This window comes from Amorphotheca resinae, assembly GCF_003019875.1.
Source record: "Amorphotheca resinae ATCC 22711 unplaced genomic scaffold M430scaffold_1, whole genome shotgun sequence".
Taxonomy (NCBI): domain Eukaryota; kingdom Fungi; phylum Ascomycota; class Leotiomycetes; order Helotiales; family Amorphothecaceae; genus Amorphotheca; species Amorphotheca resinae.
The window spans coordinates 2,042,656-2,068,867 of NW_020194471.1; the positions used below are offsets into that span (position 1 = coordinate 2,042,656).

The 26,212-nt window shown below is 49.2% G+C and overlaps 11 protein-coding genes across 11 annotated transcripts; 5 read left to right on the plus strand and 6 right to left on the minus strand.

The window, feature by feature from the left end:
* Positions 1–694: 694 nt before the first annotated feature.
* Positions 695–1,283, plus strand: M430DRAFT_93901 (hypothetical protein; the record flags this gene model as incomplete). The annotated part of the gene is made up of 2 exons (XM_024869796.1): positions 695–803; positions 874–1,283. 2 exons carry the CDS (start codon positions 695–697, stop codon positions 1,281–1,283), a joined length of 519 nt encoding a protein of 172 aa, XP_024725278.1.
* A 298-nt stretch (positions 1,284–1,581) lies between these two features.
* Positions 1,582–3,009, minus strand: M430DRAFT_46823 (glycoside hydrolase family 71 protein; the record flags this gene model as incomplete). Its single annotated transcript, XM_024867879.1, has 3 exons — positions 1,582–2,146; positions 2,202–2,251; positions 2,302–3,009. The coding sequence occupies 3 exons, from the start codon at positions 3,007–3,009 to the stop codon at positions 1,582–1,584; spliced, it is 1,323 nt and encodes a 440-aa protein (XP_024725279.1).
* An 879-nt stretch (positions 3,010–3,888) lies between these two features.
* Positions 3,889–7,462, minus strand: M430DRAFT_112851 (glycoside hydrolase family 38 protein). Its single transcript, XM_024861490.1, has 4 exons — positions 7,188–7,462; positions 5,386–7,129; positions 4,587–5,338; positions 3,889–4,537 (listed from the first exon to the last, which is right to left on the minus strand). The coding sequence occupies exons 1-4, from the start codon at positions 7,337–7,339 to the stop codon at positions 3,928–3,930; spliced, it is 3,258 nt and encodes a 1,085-aa protein (XP_024725280.1). The 5' UTR covers positions 7,340–7,462; the 3' UTR covers positions 3,889–3,927.
* Positions 7,463–8,104: 642 nt separating this feature from the next.
* Positions 8,105–9,599, minus strand: M430DRAFT_269024 (hypothetical protein; the record flags this gene model as incomplete). The annotated part of the gene is made up of 2 exons (XM_024865468.1): positions 8,105–8,130; positions 8,177–9,599. The coding sequence occupies 2 exons, from the start codon at positions 9,597–9,599 to the stop codon at positions 8,105–8,107; spliced, it is 1,449 nt and encodes a 482-aa protein (XP_024725281.1).
* A 1,084-nt stretch (positions 9,600–10,683) lies between these two features.
* M430DRAFT_112852 (hypothetical protein) lies at positions 10,684–11,427 on the minus strand (the record flags this gene model as incomplete). Its single annotated transcript, XM_024861491.1, has 2 exons — positions 11,258–11,427; positions 10,684–11,209 (listed from the first exon to the last, which is right to left on the minus strand). Coding segments are annotated over exons 1-2 (591 nt in total), but the record flags the coding sequence as incomplete, so codon positions are not given.
* Positions 11,428–14,189: 2,762 nt separating this feature from the next.
* Positions 14,190–15,463, minus strand: M430DRAFT_55218 (hypothetical protein). Its single transcript, XM_024868528.1, has 2 exons — positions 14,850–15,463; positions 14,190–14,798 (listed from the first exon to the last, which is right to left on the minus strand). The coding sequence occupies exons 1-2, from the start codon at positions 15,253–15,255 to the stop codon at positions 14,593–14,595; spliced, it is 612 nt and encodes a 203-aa protein (XP_024725283.1). The 5' UTR covers positions 15,256–15,463; the 3' UTR covers positions 14,190–14,592.
* A 482-nt stretch (positions 15,464–15,945) lies between these two features.
* M430DRAFT_112855 (hypothetical protein) lies at positions 15,946–18,008 on the plus strand. The gene is made up of 4 exons (XM_024861492.1): positions 15,946–16,392; positions 16,450–17,207; positions 17,254–17,372; positions 17,425–18,008. Exons 1-4 carry the CDS (start codon positions 16,024–16,026, stop codon positions 17,754–17,756), a joined length of 1,578 nt encoding a protein of 525 aa, XP_024725284.1. The 5' UTR covers positions 15,946–16,023; the 3' UTR covers positions 17,757–18,008.
* Positions 18,009–18,095: 87 nt separating this feature from the next.
* Positions 18,096–20,019, minus strand: M430DRAFT_38498 (hypothetical protein). The gene is made up of 2 exons (XM_024867250.1): positions 19,880–20,019; positions 18,096–19,786 (listed from the first exon to the last, which is right to left on the minus strand). The coding sequence occupies exons 1-2, from the start codon at positions 19,983–19,985 to the stop codon at positions 18,267–18,269; spliced, it is 1,626 nt and encodes a 541-aa protein (XP_024725285.1). The 5' UTR covers positions 19,986–20,019; the 3' UTR covers positions 18,096–18,266.
* Positions 20,020–20,545: 526 nt separating this feature from the next.
* M430DRAFT_38499 (hypothetical protein) lies at positions 20,546–22,415 on the plus strand. The gene is made up of 5 exons (XM_024867251.1): positions 20,546–20,786; positions 20,860–20,890; positions 20,944–20,994; positions 21,043–21,844; positions 21,951–22,415. Exons 1-5 carry the CDS (start codon positions 20,616–20,618, stop codon positions 22,369–22,371), a joined length of 1,476 nt encoding a protein of 491 aa, XP_024725286.1. The 5' UTR covers positions 20,546–20,615; the 3' UTR covers positions 22,372–22,415.
* Positions 22,416–22,579: 164 nt separating this feature from the next.
* Positions 22,580–24,415, plus strand: M430DRAFT_112861 (hypothetical protein; the record flags this gene model as incomplete). The annotated part of the gene is made up of 2 exons (XM_024861493.1): positions 22,580–22,643; positions 22,695–24,415. The coding sequence occupies 2 exons, from the start codon at positions 22,580–22,582 to the stop codon at positions 24,374–24,376; spliced, it is 1,746 nt and encodes a 581-aa protein (XP_024725287.1). The 3' UTR covers positions 24,377–24,415.
* A 182-nt stretch (positions 24,416–24,597) lies between these two features.
* On the plus strand, positions 24,598–26,179 carry M430DRAFT_62970 (hypothetical protein). Its single transcript, XM_024869024.1, has 2 exons — positions 24,598–25,213; positions 25,276–26,179. The coding sequence occupies exons 1-2, from the start codon at positions 24,669–24,671 to the stop codon at positions 26,006–26,008; spliced, it is 1,278 nt and encodes a 425-aa protein (XP_024725288.1). The 5' UTR covers positions 24,598–24,668; the 3' UTR covers positions 26,009–26,179.
* Positions 26,180–26,212: the final 33 nt, after the last annotated feature.

Consider the following 26,212-nt stretch of genomic DNA (forward strand, 5'->3'; position numbering starts at 1 on the left):
AGGTAAGGTAGGTAACTTACCTTACCTACCTAGATATCTATTACACTAGTTAATGCCTAACATGGCGTAACCACATCGCTACCATAGAAATGCAAAACCCGCAAATTCATATCCCGTTACAAAGCAGATACCGGCTGACTGCCGTCATAACGGCTACAAGTCCGGAGGAGTGGACGGGTATAATGGCTAATGTATTGGGCCCGAACGGGTGAGCGACTCTGCCGAGCCGAGCCGCCCGGGTATATATCATCTCGGCTCAACTAGGGCATACCCGGTGAACCGACCCGATCTATCTTTAAGCCATCTGCTGCGTAGCTTAGCCATTCATGTTCCGTAATAATGTGAGATACTGTAATGTACTTGGTGTTCAAACCCCGCTCTAACATACAACCATGGCGCAGATGGTGTCATCCCGTACCGCACAGGCGAAGCTCCAGTTTGGAAGCTCTTCATTGGCGCTGTGATGGCGCAATCCGAGAACTGGGAGGATGTGATATCACCAAGGTCAAGATCGACAGCTTCAAGAACAGAACAGCCCTCATTGGGAGGTCGACAGACTTGCGGGCCGTGTATAAACTATCGTGCTCCCTCTCTCCAACTTTTAATACCCAGGGTAAGGTACCTACTCCACCTGTTTGTTCTTCGTACGGCTCGCACCGCACACTCACGACTTCATCATATAGAAAAGAAAACTATGGCTCCCACTCCAATCCAAGAGAATCTGGTTACCTCCAACCAAACCTACGCCTCCAGTTTCAAAGATGGCCATCTCGCCCTACCACCCGCCAAGAAATACGCCGTTGGTTCGTCCTCTCCCCTCTCCCCCCTTCTTTTTCCTCTCGCTCCCTACTAACAAAACACAAAAAACATCAGTGACTTGCATGGACGCCCGCATCGATCCCGCCGCCGCGTACGGCATCTCGCTGGGCGACGCGCACGTAATCCGCAACGCAGGCGGCAACGCCCGAGACGCTCTGCGCTCGCTCGTCATCTCGGAGCAGCTGCTCGGCACCCAGGAGATCCTGCTGATCAAGCACACGGGCTGCGGGATGCTGACGTTCAAGAATGAAGACGCTGCGGGCCTCGTGAGGAAGAATCTGGGCGAGGAGGCTGTCGGCGAGCTGGCTGCTTTCGCGGGTGACTTTCAGCCTTTTGCGGAGCTGGATGAGGCTGTGAAGACCGATGTCGCTTTTTTGAAGGCTTCGAAGTTGATCCCCGAAACTGTCACTATTAGCGGGTGGGTTTATGAGGTCGAGACGGGGAAGGTGAGGAGCGTTGTCTAGATCAAGGGGACGACTGGAACCGAAAAGGTTCCGCGGAGCAGAGACGTCGAGGGTTCTGGAATGAAGTCTGTAACGAGGTGGAAGATACCCTTGAGAGCATAATGATATATATGTATTGCTTTGATCCCTAACCTTCTGCTTTACTCCGCCTGACTATGCAAACCCTCATTTTCCCGCACACACCCAAGCCCCTATACTATTCCTGAAATATGCGCTTTAGATTTATAGACATTACTGCCAAGTGGCAGCACCAAAGAAAGGAAAATATAAAAATTTATACAAATAGCTCATAGTAAGATCAGAAACTTCCGACCCATGCGTTGTAATTCGTGCAGCCGCTGCTTAGAGTCGACGACGCCGTGATCTCCGCCGTTCCTGTACTGCTCTTCACCGTCTGGCCATTCCGAACCACGCTGAAAACCGGCACGCCAATCTGGCCATTAAACGGCTGGCTCCAGTGGTTGATACCCCTGACCCCACTGTAGCTCACCGGGGGATGGCTGCCGATCTGGACCTGAACTTCGGCATCTGCCGTCAGCAGCGCGCTGAAGAAGACGGCGTCCTCCACAACGGCGTTGGCGGAGGTTCCTTGATCTGCTGCTGGGTCCGAATTACTGTAACCATTGACGCCGCATGTACTGCCGCCAGCGACGGGGGCCGTGTGGTACCAGTATTGCATCTGGTCGCGCGGGATAGGGGGGCTGGTGTCACCCTTGTATTGGGCGATGTAGTAAGGTAGGAAGTCACGCCAGGAGTCGTGGGGCATGTTGTTGACGTAGACTTGAGAGGCGCTGGGAATTTCGCTCGAGTCGTGGATGGGGCCTATGTAATGAGCCTCGCCGAAATCATTCCAAGTCACGATCCTGTGGGCATTCATTAGCAGTTGTACATGGAAGGGACTGTTGCAGAGGGACATACTGAACGAAATCAGGGTTGACTTGGAGTGTTTGTGCCCATCTGTCTGCCCACTGGGATCTTGTTAGTATTGATCGTTCAGATTCAAACCATAAAGGCTCACCAAATCATCACCTCTCCAGACCCACGCGGGTTGACCAGCAGAGCCAGTAGAGTGGAAAAACCATGGCGACACCCCCATCATATAAGTCTTCCCCGATACAGCAGACTTCCATGCCAGATCCGAATCATCAGTCTTATTCGTCGCCCCTAGCGGCCACATATCCCAGCTAAAGAAGCCTTCAATGTTGTTCAAATCAGCGCCAATTCCACCAGGGCCAAGACTGGTCCAATCCGGGACAAAATAGAGATCCCCCACAGCAGAGCGGATAGTCCCTCCTTGGGCCCAGTCGCCCACATTGCCTGTTCCCTCGAACGTGGACACGAATGGTATGTTGTTGTAGAGGAAATAGGACGGATGGCTCTTGTACTGGTTTAGGTAAGAAACAACAGAGCTGTCCCCGGTGGCAGGCCATGCGCCCGCGCCTCCAGCATAGTCGAAAGAGAAGGCTAGTTTGAAACCGTTGTTGGCTGCGTCGGCCGCGGCAAAGGCATTGCTGACTTGCGTAGGAACATTGCTGTCTCCAGTAGCAATATTGAGGATGAAGGCATCGATACCAGCGGCCTTGGCGAGCGAAATGTCAGTCGCCCAGGTATCTTGGGTGTGAGCGGCGGTGTTGCCAACGACGACGTGGGCGAAGACGGTCTTCGCCGAGACGGCGGGGAGGAAGAGCGCGAGCGCAGCAATGAGGTAGGGGAAGAAGGCCACCATGATTTCAGATGAAGCACCGTGATATCAGAGACTCTTAGCAGCAAGACCAAGGCAGGAGGAGGGGCGATCCTTTTGTACCCTGGACGGTGAGAGAGGGACGACCGCAACTTCGCAAGGCCGTCGTCCAGGCCATTACGTGAAGACGACGGCGAGGTAACCGAAGCCGCGACATCCTGGCTTAGGTTTGCAGAGGCTGTGAATCCGTGACCACGGTAGACTCGCTAATGCTGGTAATCGTCTGATAGTGTTGATGGTATCGTACTGTACGCTGATCGGTGAGGCGGAGTTTGTCATGAAACGCGGTTCGAGAATGGTTATTGAGGGGTGATGGGCTGGGTGATGGATAAGGTAGCTCGCCTCGCCCCTCGCCAGCATACGCGAGAGGCACATAGCTCTTCTGATTCGCGACGGGGTTACAACTTACGAGGGAGCCAATACGTTTCAGGGGTTTTACGAAAGGGGGTTTATTTTGGGTTGAACTAATAAATCAGCTACTCGCGGCCCGGGGCTCTCGAGTCTCCAATGCTACGTTGTGTTGCTAAACTCCGAGAGGCAAGGTCGGCTGGTATGCACTCGGTACGGCGTTTTCAACTCCAATATAAATAGACAGACAAGGTGCTCTTGACATAATGCTGCCACTACAACGTGCATTGCGGCAAAGTCCTATCATTTACCTTTCCGAAGTCCGCACTGGCCCCGTCTTTGTCAGATTTAGCAAAGTATGTGATTTTGTACTATCATCACCATAGAAAGCCCATTATTACATTTCTTCCAAAGTAGGTAGGTAGGTACCTAGGTATACCTCTCTCCTGCTTACAGACCCTATCCCCGGCCAAGCACCCCGCGTCCATATTGGCTTGCAGCGACATGGTGGATGGAAACAAAGGGCCGTCAATCTCCCATATTCATGCTGGTCTACTAAAGCTGCAGCCTGAACGTTGCAACCTCGAAAGGTTTCAGGGTGATTCCAATCTTCCCATCCTCAATCGCATACTCTTCCTCGTCATCCTCCAGGATATTCGTCTTCCAAACCTTCTTTACATCAAGTGTTGTCTCAATCGTGCCTTTGCTTGTGCCCCCCAAACTGTCGTAGATACGTAGGATTACGCTCTTGCCGTTCCTGACCATCAATGTACCTCGACTGACATCCACATCATCCTCACCTCTCTTGATCGTGTCAAGGACTAAGGATGGGTTGCCAGTCAACTTGATCGGCTTGCTGAAAGCACTGGATTCGATGGTCTGTGGTGCCTGGACTAGCTTCAAGGGATTATTAAAGTTGTACGCAGTGCGGACCGTGGTAGAGCCGAGATCCCCTTGATGTGGAAGAATAGCCCAGCGAATGTGGTGGCGGCCCATGTCTGCATGCGCATCAGGCGCCTTCGGGGCACGAAGGAGAGAGAGGCGCATGAGGTTTCCGCAGGTGGCAAAACCGTACTTGCTGTCGTTCAGAATAGAGACACCATAGCCATGCTCAGAAAGGTCAGCAAATTTATGGCAGCAGACTTCGAATTTGGCCATATCCCAGCTGTTTACCGTTAGTAAAGCTCCTCCATCATATATATAAAGTGACTTACGTCGTGTTATAATGTGTTGGTCTTCGGACAATGCCGAATTGGGTCTCGTAAGATGCCTCGGTGTTCCGGATATCGACAGGGAATTCAACCTTCAGGAACTTCATGTCCTCCCTCCACTCAACCTCGCTGTGCATCTCAACATAGGACTGCTGATCCTTGAAAGCAGCCGACAGACTAATGTATGTCTTTGCCCAACTCTTGTCGCTGATCTTGGTCTCGGTCATGACAGTGACTTGATGCGCGTCGCTTTGCACGATTTTCGTCTCACCTGAGGAGAGCTCCTTTCGCGAGTCCAAGTGAAAGACTTCAACATCCCAAGCTTGCCAATAAAGAGGCTTGTCGTCGAAAATCACAAGTTGATTGGCCTTCCCCCCTTTAGGGATTAACTCCCTTTCGGCCTTTCGGTCATAAAGCGAAGTGATTGTTCCGTTAACGACCTGGACACGCAGCTGATCGTTCTGCAAGACAAATACACCTTTTGTAGTCTCCTTGACAGTTACTTCTGGTGTCTCAGCAATTTTGAAAGTCTTAATGTTTAGCAAATTGCCATCACCACAGGCTACACCAACTTGCTTGTTGCCAATGGCAATGATCTCCCTCCGGTGCCATGGCATGGTATTCAGGGCAACTGGCACAGTGTTCAGGGCAGCCCTACTGCTCTTGGTGTTGGAATTGGTGACCTCCTGGACGCCAAGAGAGGCATAAAGCTCTTTCAGAATTCTCTTGCCAGTCTCGAATACTTTGGCATAGAGCTGAATGTCGTTAGCACAGGTAAAAGCTTTAAGGCTAGTAAACTTACCTCGTCACTGTCATCGTAACACATCTCAATGGAACTACCAGGAAGACAATCGTGGAACTGGCATAGAAGCACTGCCTCCCACATGTCGTCAATATCCTCCTTGGGATATTTGAATCCAGATTTAATGCTTGCAAATGTAGCCAGCTGCTCAATATCACGGAGCATAATCTCGGCTTTCCTATTGTTGCGCTTGTTGTTTGCCTGGGTTGTGTAGGTACCGCGGTGCAGCTCAAAGTATAACTCGCCATACCATGTTACGAGATCAAGACCCTCGGAAACCCTGTTCTCGAGGCGGTCGAAGAAGTCCTCCACGGAGTCACCCATATGCACTCTAGGTAGCATACCGACCGTGTCGCTTATTCCACGGCAGCGACGAAGCTTCTCTAAATGCTCCCAAGTTGGTCCTCCACCTCCATCGCCTTTTCCAAAAACCAACAGCGAAGTCTCATCTTGATCCATCGACTTGTGCTGACTCACTGACCTTTTCACGTCGCCAAAATGCGCCTCTGCGGTATATGTCTCTGCTGGGCACATGTGACATATAACTTGGCTACCATCGAGAGACACCCAGTTGAAAGTGGTGTGTGGGAACTTATTTATGTTGTTCCAACTCAATTTCTGTGTGAAAAATCGTGTCATACCTGCCAGGCGGCACAATTGCGGAAGTTGGCTCGAGTAACCAAAAGTATCAGGCAACCAGAAAGTCCGACATCTCTCTCCAAAATAGCTTTCGAAAAGCCGTTGGCCGTACAGAAACTGTCGGACAAGTGACTCGCCACTAGGCATGTTGGTATCATGTTCAACCCAGCTACCTCCAACTGGCTGGAATGTACCTTTCTTGACCTTCTCTTTCACTCGGTCAAAGACATAAGGATAATATTCCTTTAGCCACTTATATTGCTGCGCCTGAGAGCAAGTAAACCGATGCTCGGGGTAGCGATCCATCAAGTCACACTGATTCGACCAAGATCTAGCAACCTTCCTCTTTGTCTCAGCCCATGGCCAGAGCCAACATGTATCGATGTGGCAGTGACCAATGCCGTAGACGATTGGCTTTGTTCCGGTTTTGTAGACCTCAGATGAGCTCACGTTCTTGCCCAGGTATTCTTGAGCAATCTTGCGGCCTTTTATAATCGAGTCTTGATTGCCGACTTCGAAAGTCTCGATGATCTCATTGGCAACCCTCAACGCCTTGTGCTGTTCCCACGAATCCGTCGGGAACTCTCTAGCTGCATCTCCTATGATCCAAATATCAATGTATAACTGACGAGCTTCAACATTGACGGCCACAATTTCAGCCTTCCCTAATTGGAAGTATTTGTTGGGGTCAGGCGGCTGAATCGTGTCTCCGCCGGGCGCATTGCCAAACATGCCATTGCAAGCCATCTCGATATATATAGTGTGCTCTTTTCCGTCTCGGAATTTCTCAGGCAATATCCATTCTGTTCGCTCTCCGCCTCCAGTCAACCCTTGGAGAGGATTTCCATCCTCAGTCCAGACCATACCCTCATTGTTCGCATCCCAGTGGAGCTCGAGGAGGTCCTTTTTGCGAAGCTCGGATGGGACGGTGAGCTGGACTTTAAACCAATGGGTCGACCATGATGGTCCAAACCATTCACCGACCGAGGTAGGTCTGAATTCATGGCGCATTGCTTCTTTGAAGGTAGGTCGAGAGAGATCGGGCGCATCCCACACGGAGAGCTTGACATGAGGTGGCCCTGAGGCGACGCCCTCATACATCATACTATTTAGAGCATTCAATCAGCACAACTCATTTCGAGGGGCGCAATAGGAATTCGTACGCCCGCAAGTTCTTGGACTCATATTGTCCCCCACTGTAGAAACCGGCAATGCGATTCTTGTAGATGTCGGGTATCCATTGTCCCACAGGATGCGCAGACCGCGTGGGATATGAGCTCTTGAGCTTTGCTACCTCGGAAGTTTCTCCACCCATAATTGTATTCGAGATAGTTAAAGTTATGATGTTTATTCAGAGGATGTTGTGGGAGGATGAGGCTGGTGTTGCTGACAGCTCTGAAGCTCGACACTACGTAACCACTTGACAACTAGGTACGGAGGTGGTTGGCTTGGAGGTTGGTACCTTGCGCAGCTCTGGGGCAGCGGGGTACATGTAATACCTGCCTATCTGGGACTAGTCGCCATACGCATTACTCCGTACGGAGCATAGTAATACCGTAACAGGCGAGACCCACCTCAATCTTGCACGCCGATTTGGAGTATTAGTTATTAGCATTTTTAGCAGAAAAATAAATCAATAAACACGGCCGGTTGGTGTAGTTGGTTATCACGTTTGCTTAACACGCAAAAGGTCCTGGGATCGAACCCCAGACTGGTCATTGGCCTTCGCTTCTTTTTTGCCCTTTCCCCCCGCTGTAGGGGTGGCATATTTTATTTTATTTTATTTTTACAATTTTTTACACGGTACAGTACGCCCATGGTACCTTAAGCTAAGTTTGCTGGGTGACGCGCACATTTTTATGGAGATGGAGATGCTAGAGAAGTCCAAGCGTCACCGGTCGGCGGCTTTGGATGTGCAGTTGGAGATGGTACCATTGCTGTATAGGTTCCGATTTCACATACATCATGTCAACCAAGTTTCATAGATTGAAGAGTCATTGAATTAAAGCAAGTGCTTCCACTATCTACACATATTTCACGCACTGCAACATGACAAAAGTTCATTCAGGCAGTTCTCCTCTCAAAGCCATTCTGCCACTCTTCCATCTAGAGGCAATTAGCCTGCTTGCTCTCTAGCGGGAGAGGAGAGTACCTGGAGACTGGTCCGAGATGCCAACCACTACAATTTTCTTCTTCAGACTTTCCCTTCTTCGTTCAGCAGTTGTCTTTCCCTTTAACTTCTGTTTGGCCTTGGAAGAATCTTCAGACTGGGTTGTTTCGTTCATATGAGCAAGTATTGACATGAATCCAGTCTTGACAGGCATTGGCGTGTCAGGGCCGCCTGGAGCCCGAGCTGAATTGCGTATAATGCTTTTGCTAGTTGGAGATGAGTTCCATACAGAGGATTGTCTTGTAGCCGCCGGCATTGCTCTGTCTGGCATATCATCGCCTTCTGCAGACTCGGGGAGATTCCGGATTCGAGGGAAGGGGAAGGGACTCTTCAATGGGTGCTTTCCAGTCGAGAAATTCTGTTTTCGTTTTGGGGTTCCCGCTGGCGGCACTTGGAGCGAGGCTTTTTTGACTGGATTCGTAGTCAAATATTTACTTCTGGTTGGTGAAGTGACCTCTCGGATACCCCAGGCCATTGAATCTCGAACTTCGGCAAAGAATGAGGATCTCTCTATCTTCAAATGCACCGGCTTCTTTGCTTTTGCACAAACGGCTAATGGAAGTGGCACCAAGGCTCGATCTGCGTCATTTCTCACTGGAGTATGTTTGCCATCGACATCATGCCCGAGGCCACCGAAACCTTTCTTATGTTGTGAGCGTTCTTGATCTATGAATCCTTTAAGTATAAGCTCATTTGGACCTGTCGCAGTAAAGATTTTAGTACTGTGCTCTTGGTTGACCTTCGGGCCGCTATATTTTGTGGGGCTTGAAGAGTTTCGAGCTCTGACAGCGGCACCGAGTGACTGCTGCTTGATTCGTCCGGACTGTAAATCGGAACCTGGATATATCTCACCAGTGCCTGCCGGAATGACACGGTTGTTTTTTGCAGTCTCCTCTTGCCCTCCATATTCCTTTCCAGGTTGGCTGTATACACTAGAGCTGCCAGGCGCTTCAGGAAGTATGGGATGATGCTGCTGCTGCGGAATAGGGATCGCTCTTTGAAGCCCTGGATCAAATCCAGTCAACTGCAAGATTTTCTGCGATGACTTCTCAGACAGTAGCGGGGTGGGTGGTGACAGCATAAGTCTGGGGATTGTGTTCAGCGAAGATTGGCCTTTGGCTGGTAGAGGTCGCGGCCTTTCAGAACTGAATCTGTACGAGGGACTTGCTTCGGTAGTCTGGCTTGTGTCAAGATGCATCGTTATCCTATTCTTGTGTTGTTCTCTATTATTTTGTTTCTGGGTGAACCCGGGAATGGCAGGGAGTTCTCTGTTCATGTAATCGTGGGTCGAAACTGGAGCAGATACACCAGGTGGGCACACTATTTCCATCCCTTGCTCCACCAGAGACGCATAAGAGCTACCTTTGGGATGCGCCCAGGGCTTGTAATCGGAGTTTGTCGCCATTTTCTCGCTACAGTTGAGTATTTGTGATCAAACCGATTTTCTGATTTGACATTCGAATCAACGCATCTTTGAGCAGATCCTTCTGGGTAAAGTAAAATTGGTATACTACCTCTATGCTGAGATGCATCTGATATTGGTTTGCACCTTCTTTGTTATTGGGGCGAGTCTCTTCAAGGCTTCTTGTTCTTTGACTAGCGATAAAGAACATGTCAGCCGGCGAACTTGGCCCTTTACGCTATATATTTTTCCAGGTAAAGTGGAAAGTAGTGAGTTTGCAGGGGGGTCTTTGGTAAATTTATCTCGTGGCTATATTAGGTATGAGGAAACTCATCCTAGAAAAATCAAATCTAGTGGGAATTTGCATGAGTCTCTAATATAGAGCCTGCGTCGAAGCCCCGAACTCTTACATCGTGTTCTACTTGATATGCATTTCCACTCAAAAGAAGTTCTTTCGCTGTGATACACTTTTGTTAGTTTGAATAAACGACTCGATGACATAGCACCTTGAAATTCGATCTCTCTTTGAATTCTGAAGAACTCTTTGATTTTGCTCTTGGTGGGCTTACCATATCTGTGGAGGTCTCCTTTGTTCTTAGCGAGGAACCCAAGCAGAAGATACCAACAACCACCTACAACACGAGCAGTCTCTTTCCAGATGAAAGGCGTGGTTAAATGGTCTTGGGAGCAATGGCGAATGAATCAATGTCATGATTGCTGACTTATTGTCCGTTGTGTATCTTTCTACTCGCAGGACAAAGCTCTGGGGTTGGAACTCGGCCAAACAAAGAGCTCATCATGGGTTACGGCGGGCTTGCTCAACAGCCACAGTATGAATCACTTACTGATCACGAGATAATGGTACGAGAGATATATTCGAAAAGATTTCCCATAAAAGCAGTTTCAATAACTCCATGGTATATACCCTATCCAATCCCGTTCTCCATATGTCCCGATTTTTCCCTTGATCCAACTCCTGTGCCAAATGAGTTCCCATGTATTCCCGAAACCAAAACGTTCTGCGCTTTAACCAGTACCAGAAAACCAAGTGTGCTTTTCGTTCACCTCAAACTTAAGGGTTTGGCAACGTGCAAGATGTTTTAAGACCAACCCAGCCAGTCAAACGGTTCGCCATATCCGAAGAATAGCAAGATGTTCCATACTTGGGCTTTCCTAAGTCAGACCCTGCGATGTAAGACCCCGTGTTGTATATTCTTGACGCCCAGTAGAACGCCTGTGCTCCTTTCCCTCCCATCGAGGCCGCCTGGTTGAGACAGTTTGCAAGTCCATCGCCACTAGCAGTTCCCGCAGTGCCTTCGCTAATCATTTTAGTGATTGTGCTGGCGGGACAAGGGTTGACATTGATGCAGTTAGCAGAGCCGTCGTGGTCTTGCATGATACCGGGGTTTTGAACTCCACCATTCGTCGATGGAACTCGGACACACCCACCGGATTCTTGCATGATGGTGGCAAAGATGTACTTGGGATCGACATTTGTTTGTTTAGAGACCGTCAGAACTCCATCATGGATGGCGCTGATCTCCTCTTCGCTATTGTTAGGTACATTCCATTGTGAGCAAGAACTGCTCAGGATCTGCTTGTTGTTGTTGAACCTAAGAAACTGTTAATAAGTCCCGTTTTAGGCATGGTGATTGACTTACATATCTTCAAAGGAACCTATCCATTTATCTAGGCTTGGCCAATCTGATCCATCACCGGTGTACATGGTGTACGATGAAGTGCCGGAAGATGAGCCCCCCGAGCCCCCCGACCCGCTACCACTTACAGCGAGTGAACCAGTGACTTTTTCGCCGGTAGCACGCGAGACTAGATCTGGGTCATCGAGAGGAAACCCCTGGACTAGAGCTGCGATCGAGAGAATTGACAACAGTGTCGACGGGAGAGACATAATGTATAAATAAGGAGAGGCTTTGAAGCTTTATGAGGAAAGGAGTATGGGTATATCTGAAAGATGCCTTGATGAGATGCCCTTGATGAATGAGATGTCCTTGATGAGATGCCTGTGAGATGTCGATTTGAACTGCGGGAGAGCTCCATGATATACTTCACCAGAATTACCTACAATGAGATGTCATGGGATTTGGGTATGGAATAGCTTGCCTGAATCTTGAGTAGTGACGACTCATCGCATCCTCAAGCCTACTCAGACCGAGTGATGGGATAGGTAGAATATTTTCCATCATGTAACCTAGGTAACCTACCAAGAGATCCTATCCTCATCGGTTGACCAATGATGGTGGTTCTTCAATTGCGAAGCTGGTGTTGAAGAAATGTCTTGATCCTATGCAGCATGTCCAAGAATCGACTGAAAAGGGGACCGGGCAGACAGGATGGAAGTAGGCGTTCACATTGGCTATCCGCCAGGAGCGTTCAGGATCTGTGCCCAATGAAAGAGCAGCACAAATGAAGCTCGATCCATAACCCAAATTCCTCGAAAGCCATGTACGGCTTCTGTTGTGGCTGAAGCGGCTCCGCCAATCCTATCCCAACTCCGTACTGACGGCGGAATAAGCTTGTGAGCAATTCGGAGGTGCTCATCTTGGGTTTTCAAAAGATCCACGAGTATGCCACCGGGAAAATTATCCGGCGCATTATCATTCAAGATGAGACTACTCTTTGTAGGTGGAAGCGATGAAGAAAGGTGGTTGTCGTTTTCCCATACAGCAACTTAACCGGAAGACCCACGGACATTTTGGTACGATAAGATAAGGTACCTCGCTTATTTATTCCTCGGCCCTGTTGTTCAACTCTCTCCCCAGAACTACAGGCAATGGTAATCATGGTACAGTAGTATGCACACAAGAATTCTTGCCTCCTTAGTGTCAATCCATTCCTCCAATAATCCGTTGAGATGTTCCTTGCGGGGGATTAACCCGTCGATAGCGGGGGATCCAAGGCTATTTTGAGGGAAGATCTTGAAGGAAGTTTTCAGGAATGGAGGAGCGAAAGAAATTAAGCTTATCCTCCAATCCGTCCCAATCAATCCACCATGTGGCCTTTGTGTGCCTCCTAAAGTCATGATTGGGATATCATCCACGCATCCAGCATGGCATTCGGCCATTGAAAGTTCCTCTACTCCTGCAGGCTACAGGCTCCCTGCGGAAGAATGCCTCACCATGCCTTCAGGATCGACGGGAAGCGGCTGAACAGCACCCTGAAATCGACCTGCACATCATGGGGAACGCTATCGAACTCAACAGGGATATGATGACTCGCATTAAGCCAGGCGGATAATGGAGTCGAACATTGGCTCGTGGAGACCTGCAAAGCTTCGGGGTACGATGTTGAAGTGGAACAAATGGGCAATATATTCGCTATGCGGCCTCCAAGGACAGGAAACCGATGGGAATGCAGTCACTTGGATATCAAACCAACAGGTAATTTGGTTATAAATAACTATCTTCTCGCGCTGACGGATGAAAAGACAGCCGGCATGATGGAACCTTAGGTGTACACGCTGCCTAGAACTCCATACTGCACGACAATGGGGTTCAGAACACACTGCCCAATTGCCCTAATAAACCGAATAACTGAAGAGGGAGCTCGGTTTCCAGGCGCGATGGTGTGTTCTAGAGTGTAGTCCACAAAACCCTTAACCGATCTCGAAGCATGTTACAAAGTTAAAGATAACTGCTGCGCGATTCATCACAGTGTGCATCATACAGGTGACTACTGTCGGAGTCACCAGCAGTGACACGCAAAGTCAAGCAACGATTCCAAGTGGAGTTGAATTCAATTTATGTACGATATTCCACTGATCAGATGCTAGAAGACCTGAGTGCAGGCGATCTTCGAGGAATTTTATGGGATGGTGTGCAAAGAGAATAACAACCAAGGGATGAAATGGTTCGAACCTGGGGCTTGCCAGAGTATTTCCCACAATGGCTGAATTGAGGCTGTTCGGTCTGTTGCCCTTGATCAGGTAGGCTCTTCGACCATCCTTGGGATGAAGAACGGAACTGGACATGTCGCTGCGTGAACTAGCAAGTTGGTCAGATCGAGCATGATCTTTGTACCGTCAAGGATGGTGCCAGTCGCATTGCAACAGAGTATACAAGTCCTGAAGAGTGCTAATTGGGAGCAAAAGTTTTGCTTCAGGCAGTGCTTCGCTACAGGCATTCAAGACTGCTACTATATTGTGAGATCTGTACTGCATTTTCTTTGCGCTTCAGTGTTTGAGGGTGATTCTGCTATGTTTTCAGACAACATTGAAGGCTTTTGGGCGCGCTGATTCCAGCAACCGAATTCCGCTTGATGGTCTGTCGCATCACTTCTAATAATGGAAGCATTTTGACGGTTTTTATCAACTGAGATTCGTTAGATGTCTATAGTATTTCCCAAGCAGCATAAAACGGCACACAAGCCCGCTCCTCCTGAAAGATACCTGATATTCCAGAAAAGCGCAGCAAACCAGATCCATACCCTAACGTGTTTCCCAGACTAGAAGTATACGCCCCAAGTGCCCGTACCCGCCAAGCAGCTTTTTGTCTGCAGGTGGCAAAGACGTGACAATAATGCAAGAAGGCCCATAAAACAAAGCACAAGCCGATGTCCCCCAGCTATGAGTGGTGCACGCTCAGTTTCTCCCGGTGTGTCGAGTCTCAAGGACAAGGATAACGGTCAACGGCGGCAAGGCGGAAGTCCTCAGACTGGCTACCGCCGAGTGCGGGTTGGGTTAAGCGACTTGCATTCGAGTATCAAGGAGGGATGCCTGATGTAATTTGGCTGGATAAATCCCCTCGAAAGAATATACCGCCATTCCATGAAACTGGAAGCTCGTAAGCACGTAGTTCGCGTTATAAAGAGATCCTTAGTCTACAAGCATAAGATGATCGTTCCTTGGAAAGCGATTAATTTGATAGCAATAGCTAGCTTTTTGGCAGGACTAGAACTACTCTCCAGCCACAGACGACTCGTCCTCGCAAAGGAAAGTGCTGCTCATCTTCTCAGCTTCTTCATTTTCGCAGGATTAAAACTACTCTCCAGCCACAGACGACTCGTCCTCGCAAAGGAAAGTGCTGCTCGTCTTCTCAGCTTCTTCATATTCCCCCTCCATTAGCATAGCGACAATGTCCTGGCGCGTCTTCATCACCTCAGTAGGGAGGCTTGTTCGAGCGTTTTTGAGAAGGATTGAAGCCGCTCTATCTAGGGCCTGCAAAGATCCATAGCATCGTTGCTGATCTAGAACATATTAGCGAAGAAAAGAGCATCAAGGGAATTTGTAGACAATACCAAGATCATGGACGTCGTCTGGGCTCAGGCCATAGAGCGTACCGAAGGATTGCCATTCGGTACTACTTTTTTTGTAGCGTTCTGTGACCACCATGGCGTCCGATCGCACGTCACCGCCGTGGATCACATCCTTATTCAACCTGCGAATCTCCTCCTTCCGGCGTTCTGTGTCTTCGTTTAACGCATCTCGCACCCATGTGGAGATGGCCCTTTGACGAATGTCCATATGCTTCTGGCGATGTGATTCAAGTTTTTGTGATTGTGATACAAGTTTTTGTGATTGAGATTCAAGTGCCATAATCCGTGCACGCATCTCACGCATCTCCGCAAGAAGGGTGAAGCCGCCTTCGTTCGCAACCATTCTCTGCTCGGCATCGTATCGCAGCGACGGCGCCTCCTCGATCATTTTGTCCACACAGGCGCCAAGAGGGTTTTCCTTGTCCTGAACCGCCCTCTGTTGCCTCTACAGATCTCGACAGCCCTCTGTTGCCTTCGCGAATACCCTCGACAGCCCTCTGTTGCCATACTTTTTATTGCAAATGTGAAAGTGTGTTGATAGTTGAGATGGGGATGGCGAGATTGGAAGGAGAAGAAGGAAGACTATCTGCGGCAAGCTTACGAGGGAGGACACAGCTGCCTAAACGGAAGGAGCGACTGCCTATGACGGTTTCCTTACGTAACCATCTCACGTGCGCCCGCTAATATCGCGATTCCTTACCTTACGTAACCATCACGTGTGACCCGGGAAATGATACCTTGGATATGTCCTTCTTCCAGTTGAGTCTTGAGATCAGCTGAAATCCGCGAGGTCTCCGGTTTGGCTCCCGTATGATCAGTAACTCATCGTCTCAAATATTCCCCCAGAAATGGACAGTCCAGAGCGGAACTGTAGCCGTGGTTGACGGTGTTCTCTTGTTGCTCGGAATTAGAGCGCACCATTCCCCGTGTTTTCCATGGTTCTTCCTGCGGGGAGCGCATTCCCCCACATCTCCCCCGCAATACCCTTCGACCGCCTCGACAACGTTGTGTGCCGCGTCCTCAACTCAACGGAACAGGGAGACATGCAATTTAATTTAAGTTGGACTTTTCTTTGTCTGTTCCCCTTCCTCTCTTAAATCCTCGCCTTACTCTTTTTCCTTTCCTCTGCTTTAAAAGGTTACTCAATCCGCTCAAGATGGCACCTAGCGACCTCGTCCATATTGTGCCGCTGCTCGCCGTTGAATATCCTATCCGCTTCCTCGCGTTCCTAGCTACGATCATACCTATCCTGTACATAATAGTTAATGAATTTGTCCGAGAGCAGGCTCGGGTGAAGGGTTTAAGTGGTCCCGCGGGATATCCTTTGATTGGAAACCTATGGCAGATCCGTACCAATGCTGCAGAGAAATATCGTCAATGGGCAAAGAAGCATGGCGCTGTTTATCAAATCCAACTAGGAAATATCCCGGTAGTTGTCGTAAATTCAGCCGCAGCCGCCAAGACCCTCTTTGGACAGAATGCTCAGGCACTGAGTTCGAGGCCGGAATTCTACACATTCCACAAGGTATATTCTATTTCTCCTACGGACTTTTGATTGATTTCAACTTAATGGTTATTGCAGGTGCTTTCGAACACAGCTGGAACCACTATTGGGACATCGCCATACAGTGACTCGTTGAAGCGGCGAAGAAAGGGCGCTTCTGCTGCTCTCAATCGACCTTCCATCCACACTTACGTTCCCCACCTTGATCTTGAGAGCAAGGACTTCTTGGTGGAATTATTAAAATATGGAAAGCAAGGCACGGTGCCAGTTGACCCAATGCCAATGATCCAGCGATTGAGTCTAAGCTTAGCTCTCACTATCAATTGGGGAATTCGTATGGAGAGCCAAGAAAGCGCACTATTTGACGAGATCACACACGTCGAGGATGAAGTAAGTAGATTCCGTTCAACCACCGGAAATCTTCAGGACTACATTCCTCTTCTGAGACTTAACCCCTTCAACCTTGGCTCAAAAAAGGCCCGTGAGATGCGAGGTCGACGGGATGTCTACTTGAAGGCATTGAACCAAGGGCTGGAAGACCGCATGGAGAAGGGCACACACGCGCCATGCATCCAGGCAAATGTCATTCTTGATCAAGACGCCAAGCTCAACAACGAGGAGCTCACATCGATCAGTCTCACTATGCTCTCCGGAGGGCTTGATACGATCACGACACTTCTGCAGTGGTCCATTGCGTTGCTGGCTCAGCGAGAGGATATTCAGCAGAAAGCCTGGAAGGAAATTTCAGAGTTTTATTCAGTCGATCAACCCTTGTGTGATGCCTTGGACGACCAAAAGTGCCCATATATCGTGGCTCTTGTCCGAGAGTGCCTGAGGTAAGCATTATGTTAGATTTGGGTCAGTACGAAGTTAACCAAACAGATATTATACCGTCCTGCGCCTGGCTCTGCCTCGCGTTTCCATTAAGGATGTTACTTACGAAGGCATCGTGTTGCCAAAAAGAACAGTATACTTCCTTAATGCATGGGCGTGCAATATGGGTGAATCTCTCATCCTATACCCCTTACTTTCTGCTGCTGACATCCTAGACAGATGAGGCCGTTTGGGCCGACCCCGAGGAATTCCGACCCGAAAGATGGCTTGAGCAGCCTGATGCCCCGCTGTTCACGTACGGCCTAGGTTATCGAATGTGTGCAGGATCACTTCTGGCGAACCGTGAACTATACCTGGTTTTCATCCGCATGCTCAACACATTCCACATCCAGAAGTCTGACGACGTCGATTGCCATCCCCTTTCGGGCATTTCAGACCCTACGAGTCTCGTATCAATGCCGAAAAGATACAAGGCAAAGTTTGTACCAAGGAAGCTAGATGCATTGGAGAAGGCACTCAAAGACTTCAAGGTTGTCGATGTTGAGAAATGATGCTGCTGTTAGAAGTGCCTCTATGCACCAGGTCGAGCTTTTATGAATAGGCAGGTGCCATTCAATGCCAGTTATCCCCATGCAAGTCATGAGGGGCCAGGATAGTAACATGGGATATCAACAGGGCTGGCTGGTGTTTGCGCTAGCGATGGCGGGGTTGATCTTGTCAGGTGGGGACAACACAACATCTTGAATCATATACCTTTAGTAATCCATCTTGCTGATTCAAATGCTATCTCTTCACTCTCTTGGAACAAACCGAATGGTTGACCTGTAAAGACTTGTGATCTTATCTTGATACCGTACAGTATTGCCAACCCCTATTCAAAGGATTCAGGGGGGCGATTCGCTAATGATTGCCTGATCAACGAGTGGGTGTACTCTTTCAAAACGTGAAGTTTCAGTAGCTTAAATGCTATTGAATGTAAGGTAGCCGTGAGTCAAAATAACATACCGAAAATAAGAACGCCTCGCCTTTACCTGACCTGTAAATCACAAACCGCCATATCATTAATACTTGCCAACCCATTCCCACGTTCTTTTGGTGATTCGGACCCCTCCTCTCTCCATCTGTTGGTCATAGCGATCCTCCGAATAATTGTTTGACCTATAATGAAGGTCAATTTCTCGATCCTCGGCCCCCAGCGAGAGGAGAAGGTCTACTATCCATTCTGCTGCACACGTTTTTGCGAGAACCATTGGGAGTCCGTCGGGAGTCGGAAAACTGTCATTGAGTGGGACACCAGCATCCACTAACATGGAAATCACCGTCGGATTTTTCACTATAATTGCCTTCTGAAGTGCCTCCATCCCAATCGTCCCCCCATAAATCCCTTTCTTTGCATGGAAGTTCACTTCCTTGTCCAAGAGCCGCCGTATTAAGCGCCACTGCCCTCCGTCCGCAGCGCGTACAAAAGCTCTCTCGGGGCTAGCTCCATGTTCAAGTAGTAGCTCTACTACTTCTTCATGTCCACCACGGGCAGCGCCCTCGATGGGGTGACCATGCGGGGTGACTTCAAGATTCACATCTGCCCCGCGATCTAACAGAAGACGAACCATCCGTTCGTATCCTTGTGATGCGGCAATGCCTAGTGCACAGCCATAGATCCTACAGCTCGGATATGGCGCCGCGTTGACGTTGACACCGTTATCCAGAAGCATCTGCACCACGTCTCCTTGATTATGGCGTACCGCCTCCCAGAGCATTTCCTCTCCCAACTCTTTGAGTTCGCACAAGGTTTTGCCCGTGACTTGGAGAAGGAGATGTATGAGATGGATATGGCCACCTCGGGCTGCAGCCAGAATGGCTCGCAGATACTCCGCATTGGAGGGAGATAGTCGATACTCAGGCTTCAGAAGCAGGCGGACAATTTCTTCATGACCTCCCAGTACTGCGGCTCGCAACGCGCTTCCCACTGAACTTTGGTATACGTGTCTATCCCAAAGCCTCAGCTCCCCGCTTGGATCCCAGTAGTTACTGTTCCCCCCTATCTCGGCATCGTGAGGATCAGCACCACAGTCTAGAAGATAGCGAACGATTTGAAGATGACCCCAGGCAGCAGCAAGCTGTAAAGGTCGGCCAAAATAGGGGCTCTCCGTGTTGACATCAGCCAAGACGGGAGAATCTCTCGTTAGCAGAGACATAACGAGGGGTAAATTGCCGATTATAATAGCACCGCTCAAGATATTCTGTGCTTCCATTTTCATGTCGAACTCTTGCTTTCGTTCGTTGATCATGATCACATAGTTCCTGTCTAGAGGAGCAGCCGCAGCAGCCTCAGCAATCATTTGATGCTGTTCGATTCGGCGTTCCTCATTTGGTTGGGTCAAGTCGTCCAGCGCCCGATTGACACTGGCGATAACAGAGAGAATTTTGTCCTTTGCGGCTTCTTGAGAACGAGATTTTACGAGTAGGATCTTCCCTTTAAGTGATTGCGGCATCCACCAGTACAAGAATGGTGTAGCTGGATCATTGATGTCGACAACTTGGCTGGTACAGATAGCAAGCAGAATAGCAGAGTTAAATGTTCCTAAAGGTGATGATTGCGTTGGCCGCCGCCGTTAGGTATTGAGATGACAAAAGCGGCCACGCGTCTTCTCTCTGGAGGAGCATTTCGACCTACTGTTTACTACTCTGAGCCGAACCGCTTTGAAAATCCCGATGGAAGCAACCAAGTGCTCAATGATCAAGGTGAAGATATCGTCGGGAAAGCCCTGAAGGTTCATCATTATGGCTATGTTGCCTTCAGAGGAAGGGCGTAAGTTGGTGGACGATATTGCAAAGCAGAAAGTCGAGCAGAAGGGGGTTTCCAAGACTGTGGGAATAGCGCTTGCACTCTCACGTCAGGCAAGTCCTGGATTTATGGGAGTTTTCCCTAACAACAATGGAGATCTAAGACCTGATGCCTATAGGTACTGTTCCTTTCCAGGTTGGCAGTCGTTCGCTTCTGCAATGCTGAGACACGTGACCTGAAAATATGTGATTAGTAAGCAGTCGCGAATGGAGCATTTAAGGGGATTTAAGGGGGGATTCGCTAAAGTAATGAATCTCAGGTAATGATTGCTTGATAAACGGAGTGGGTTTACATATTCTCCGTACGTAAACAGGGGTTGACTGCCGCTAGTTTCGAACAACGGCGGTGCGGCGAACTCGGGTAGAGGAGATGAGAGCTTAGCCCGTAGATAGCGCTCGATAAGCGGTTGATATCATATCTTCTCCGTCAAAGAAGGAGCAAAGCGGCATTCAAAGGTGGGGAAGTAAATACTGAACAGTCCGTACGCAACAAGCCAGAATGGCCTCCTCTCCATTTCCTGCTTTGGTCTGTGGCCGGAATCGAATCCTCCTGTTCTTGTACAAAGATGGCTGAATATGATTTGCTGGTCCTGAATGGACTCGTCGTGACAGATAGCGAAACTGGGGAGTTTGATATTGCAGTTAAGGATGGGAAGATTGCTAAGGTTGTCCCGAGGGGCTCTTTGGCCGGAGAGAAATCCAAAAAGACAATTGATGCTCAAGGCGGGATGGTTATGGTAAGAGAGCATTGGCCTCTCAAGAATTGGTTAAGCTTCGTCAGAAGATCCCTCTGCTGATACTCTTTTCCAGCCAGGTGGTGTAGACGCTCACGTACATTTGGGTAAGTCATTTTGAATTCTAAATGCTATGAAAGGAGATGCTAATATTTATCAGACGAGCCTCCATTGTTCGGAAAAAGTGCAACTGCAGATAACTATGAGACTGGTTAGTCGTGAGCGCAGCTTTGCAGATCTGAAGTTAATCTTCTCCTAGGGACGAGGTCTGCTATCGCCGGAGGGACTACGACAGTCATAACATTCGCACCGCAGCATAAGAGCGAGCCCTCTCTCCTCGCCTGTCTGGAGGCCACACACGCCAGAGCAAAAGACAACTGCTATTCAGACTACAGTTTCCATCTGATATGTTCCAACGCTGGGCCCAAAGCCATCTCCGAGTTCGCTGCTCTCCGCGAAGCGGGGATCTCTTCACTCAAAATATACATGACCTATGAGGCCTTGCAGCTACAAGATTCCGAGATCCTGGACGTGCTTTTCGAAGCCCGGAAGCAGAAGATCGTCACCATGGTGCACGCCGAGAACGGGGCCATCATCGACTGGACGATCAAGAGGCTGGAGGAGAAGAAGCTCTTCGCCCCCAAGTATCATGCCACAAGCCACCCTCCCGTAGCCGAAATCGAGGCTACGTACAGAGCTATCAGCTTCAGCGGTTTCATCGACGTGCCTATCCTCATCGTTCACGTTTCTTCGCCAGCGGCCGCGAAGCATATCTCGGATGCTCAGAAAAAGGGCCTGCCGGTATACGCGGAGACATGCCCGCAATACCTCTTCCTCACCCGGAAAGACCTAGATCAGCCGGGTTTCGAGGGGGCGAAATGCGTGTGCTCACCTCCGCCGCGAGAAGGAGAGCAGGATCACGAGGGTATCTGGAGAGGGCTGGAAGACGGGACGTTCACGGTCTTAAGCTCTGACCACTGTCCGTTTATCTACGATGACCCAGAGAAGGGCAAGAAAATAGTCATCACCCCCGAGTACCCGAACGGCCATTTCAGATATATGTGCGTATTCCCAGAGAAAGATCCCTTGTTGTGTTTTGGAAGCATGTTCAAAACTCCTATCCCATCTCAAGGAAACAGAGAGATTGTTACTGACTTTACGAACTAGCCCTAATGGATGTCCGGGTGTCGAAACAAGACTTTCATTAGCATTGTCTGCAAACCGTCTCAAATTACAGAAATTCGTAGAAGTGACATCCACCAACGCAGCGAAGTTGTATGGATTGTATCCCAAGAAAGGAGCCTTGATCCCAGGCGAAAGTGATGCGGATTTGACTATTTGGTATCCAGAGGGTATGAAAGAGTTCGTGCTCAAGAATGAGATGCTGCATCATAATGTCGATTATACGCCATATGAGGGTAGAACCATGAAGCAGTGGCCTAGGTACACGGTGTTGAGAGGGGAGGTCGTCTGGGATAAGGACAATGGAGGATTGGTTGGAAAGAAAGGATACGGTCAATTTTTGAAGAGAGATGTCAGTACGCTGGCTGGTAGCAAGAAGGCGGAGTGGAACGTTGAGGACTTCTAGCACTATATTCAGAATAGAATTGAAAATTAAATGAACTCTTGGACGCCCGACGGTGGCCGATTCAATTCCCCGACCCCAAAGGTGGGGTCGTGTGGGGCGATAAGCTATATATAAGGTAGCTGAGCCTCTTTGACAGGTGCTTGGGCTCTGAACTTGTTGATATTTCCTCTTACCTCACTGACACCTTTGCCGGTTCGGTTAATTGAAAATGGGCAGTAAAGAAAAAGACATCCGTCACGTGGATGTCCTAATAGTGGGCGGTGGTCCAGTTGGTATAATTCCTGCCTTTGATGATCTTTGGTCTCAGACTGAACCTGACCTAGGTCTCGTAACCGCCTTCCAACTCGCCAAATTTGGGCACTCGCGCTCTATAGCTATCATTGAAAAGTACCCCAAATCTTCCCAGGATCAGTATGGACGGGCAATCACTCTCTATCCCCGTTCAAGCGAGATGCTTGACCAACTTGGTCTTGCAGACGAATTAGCCCAGGAATGCTTCGCATGTAGGAGTACGGTTAGTTATGATAAAGATGGGAAGGAGGTGAAAGGTAGGGGGTGGTATTTTATGGAAAATATGAAGGATACCCAGTGGAATTTCGCGCTTGTTTTGAGACAGAAATATCAAGAGGAGATTTTCAGGAGGAGGTTGAGGCAGGAAGGCGTGTCTCTGGAGGCTCCGGTTGAGTTGGTGAGCGTTGATGTTCAGGAGACAACGCCGGAGGACGGCTACAGAATCACTGCCATTGTTAAAGATGGCGCGAGCGGAGAGACTTCAAACGTAAAATGCAAGTATTTGATAGGAGCTGATGGCGGGAAGTCGTTTGTCAGACGCGCTCTAGCAGTGCCCTTTGATGGGAACACGACGGAAGACAAATGGGTGAGAATTGACGGGGTCATTGAAACCGATATGCCAAAAACTCGAGTTTACGGCGCCATCGAGTCCCCGACACATGGAAATGTCCTCTGGGCAGCTTTAGATCATGGCGGCACACGAATCGGATTTGCGTTCACAGCAGAACGCCAGAAAGCCTACCCCGAATTCAACGAGGCAGCAGCAGTTGCAGAAGCCATTGAATCTGTAAAGCCGTTCAGTCTGAAATTCAAGCAGGTTGACTGGTATACGGTCTACTCAGTTGGCCAACGGATTGCGAGAAATTTTTTCACGAAAGATTGCGTCTTCTTAGCTGGCGACGCTTGCCACACGCATAGCTCAGGCGCAGCGCAAGGAATGAACACGGGCATGCATGATGCTGTGAACCTCGCCTGGAAACTTTCAATGGTCCTGAAAGGGATTGCGCCCCCATCTCTGCTCCACACTTACGAAACCGAACGATTGCCCAATGTTCATAAACTCATCAACTATGATAAGGATATTTCAAGGTTGATGACAATGCAATTGCCTATCGGTTGGAAGGGAGACCCAAACGCAGACCCCAATGAGATCCTTGGGGTGGTTATGGAAGAGGCATCAACATTCACGACTGGCCTGAGCATTGCATTTGATCTCAATACAATCAATGTCAAAGGGTCGTTTGTGTCCAACTGTGATCCTGCTCCTGTGAGTCCAGGTCAAAGAGGCCCCGACGTCCAGTTGCAGAAGCCAGGGACAAACGAGGCAACAAGACTGCACAAGGAAACACCCAACATAGCAAGATTCCACATTGTTGTCTTCTCTGGAGAGCCAGAATACACTTCGTCGAATCTGAAAGATTTCTCCGCAGCTGTAGAGACTTCGAAAGTTTTCTCCAACGCCGCCTTGCCCATATCTTGGCTCACGATACCAGCAAAGGGCGGCCCGTCAGCGTTTGAAATTCTTGGAGTAATGCCACTTGGCAAGGTGTTCTATGATCAAAAACATACAGCTCATGAAAGGTACGGGGTTGACATAAAAGAAGGGGCAGTTGTGGTTTTGAGACCAGATGGATGGATTGCAACGGCTACGGCGTTGCGAGCTGGGGCGGTGAAGGAGTTGGAAAGCTACTTCGGCATGTGCTTAGAATTCTAGAGCAAGGCGTCAGTCATCATCAATCCTATTAGATTCTTGAGAGAAACATTTTTCTGCCTTTTTCGTTCATTTCGGTGACCAACTCAACTGGAAGAAACGTTCGCTCGGTTGATGCTATCGGAGCCATATTCCCTGGTCTCGCTCGGAACGGCATAATGATTATCCCGTCGCCGCTAAACCAGCGGGCATCGCACAAATTCGCAAGAGACTTATATGTAGACCTTGACCCCGAACCTCGACCAGCTGCAAGGAACCTCACGTCCCATTTACGTGTCTGCACCAACCGCACAACATGGCGCCCGCTATGCAGCACGTCTTCATCGATGGCACGTTTGCCGATCTTGCGAAGGAGTTGGGAGATTACCTCAACATTGGCGCAGATATTCAGCCCCTCCTCGATAACAACCAGAAGGATGAAGCCCTCAAGAAACTTGTAACGGCCTCTACCGCCCTTAACTCGACCCCAGAGAAGGAGTTCACTGCTGCATATAATCTCTTGGTCTACTTGGTCCTGCAGTCTCCAAACGTCAACATGTTCCTCCCCCGCATTTGCGAGAATCTTTCCAAGCCAATTACCTCCTCCCCCATCAACGGCCCAGGTCTCGCGCTTAGCGTTCTCACTACTATTTTCAACCTCCTGGCACCTGATAATGAGGTCCGCTTCAACGTCTTCCAGGCAATCCTCCGACTAGTCAAGGCGGGCGGTCTCTTCGAGATGCTGAAGCCACAGCTGAAGAAGTTGGATTCTTGGCTTGAGGAGTGGGAAGTTGACGAAGAAGATCAGCGCAAACTGTTCGGCCAAATTGCAGATGTTGCAGAGGATGCTGGTGAAGAAGAGTAAATTTGACCTTTCTACCAGGCCTACCTAGTCCTTTTGCTAATAATCGTACTTCGAACAGGCAAGCCTACCAATACATTCTGAAGTCACTCCGCACATTTGACCCAAAGGACCCCGAGGAGATCTCTTCGACCGAAGCACAAAACCTCTCCCTTCGTGCACTCAAGGCTGCTCTCCTTTCAAACACGCACTATGACTTTCACGATCTTACTTCCCTTCCTACAGTTCAAGCCCTAAGCGATTCCCACCCCATCTACTCCGAATTGCTTGAGATCCTTGCCGAAAAAGAACTCGAGGACTACAATGACTTCAGAGATGAACATGAGGGGTTCATTGAGAAGGAGGGTCTGGACAACAGCAAGTTACACCGCAAGATGAGACTTCTGACCCTGGCAAGCTTGGCGGCCAGCACGCCAAGCAAGGAGCTTGAGTACAAGCGCATCTCCAAGGCTTTGCAAATCCCTGGAGAGGATGTTGAGAGATGGGTGATTGATGTTATCCGTGCGGGTTTGGTTGAGGGCAAGCTGTCACAGCAGAAGCAGGTCTTCCTCATTCACCGAACTACGTACAGGGTCTTTGGCGAGAAGCAGTGGCGTGAGGTTGCTACGAGAATTGATACTTGGAAGAATACCTTGAGATCTGTCAAGGAGGTTATTAGCAGGGAGAGACAACAGGCAGAGATGCAAAAGGAGCGTGAGATGCAGGAGGTTGAGCGAAAGGCTGCTGGTCTTTCCGGCATGAGTGCTGGACGAAGAACTGGTGGTAAGGATATGATCGAGATGGGTACTGATTAAGAGCCGAAGCATCTCGCTTCATCTCGGATTTCGGTATCCAAAAGTCTTCTCACGGCGTTATTAGATTTTTGTACACTGGTCGCATAGGCATCTGGCATGGTGCAGGGTGATTCTCAGGCTTTCGATGATGAATATATGAGGTTCATATGAGCGATTTTGCTGGATCCTAGCATACCAGGTATCAACGGTAACTTAAAAACACAT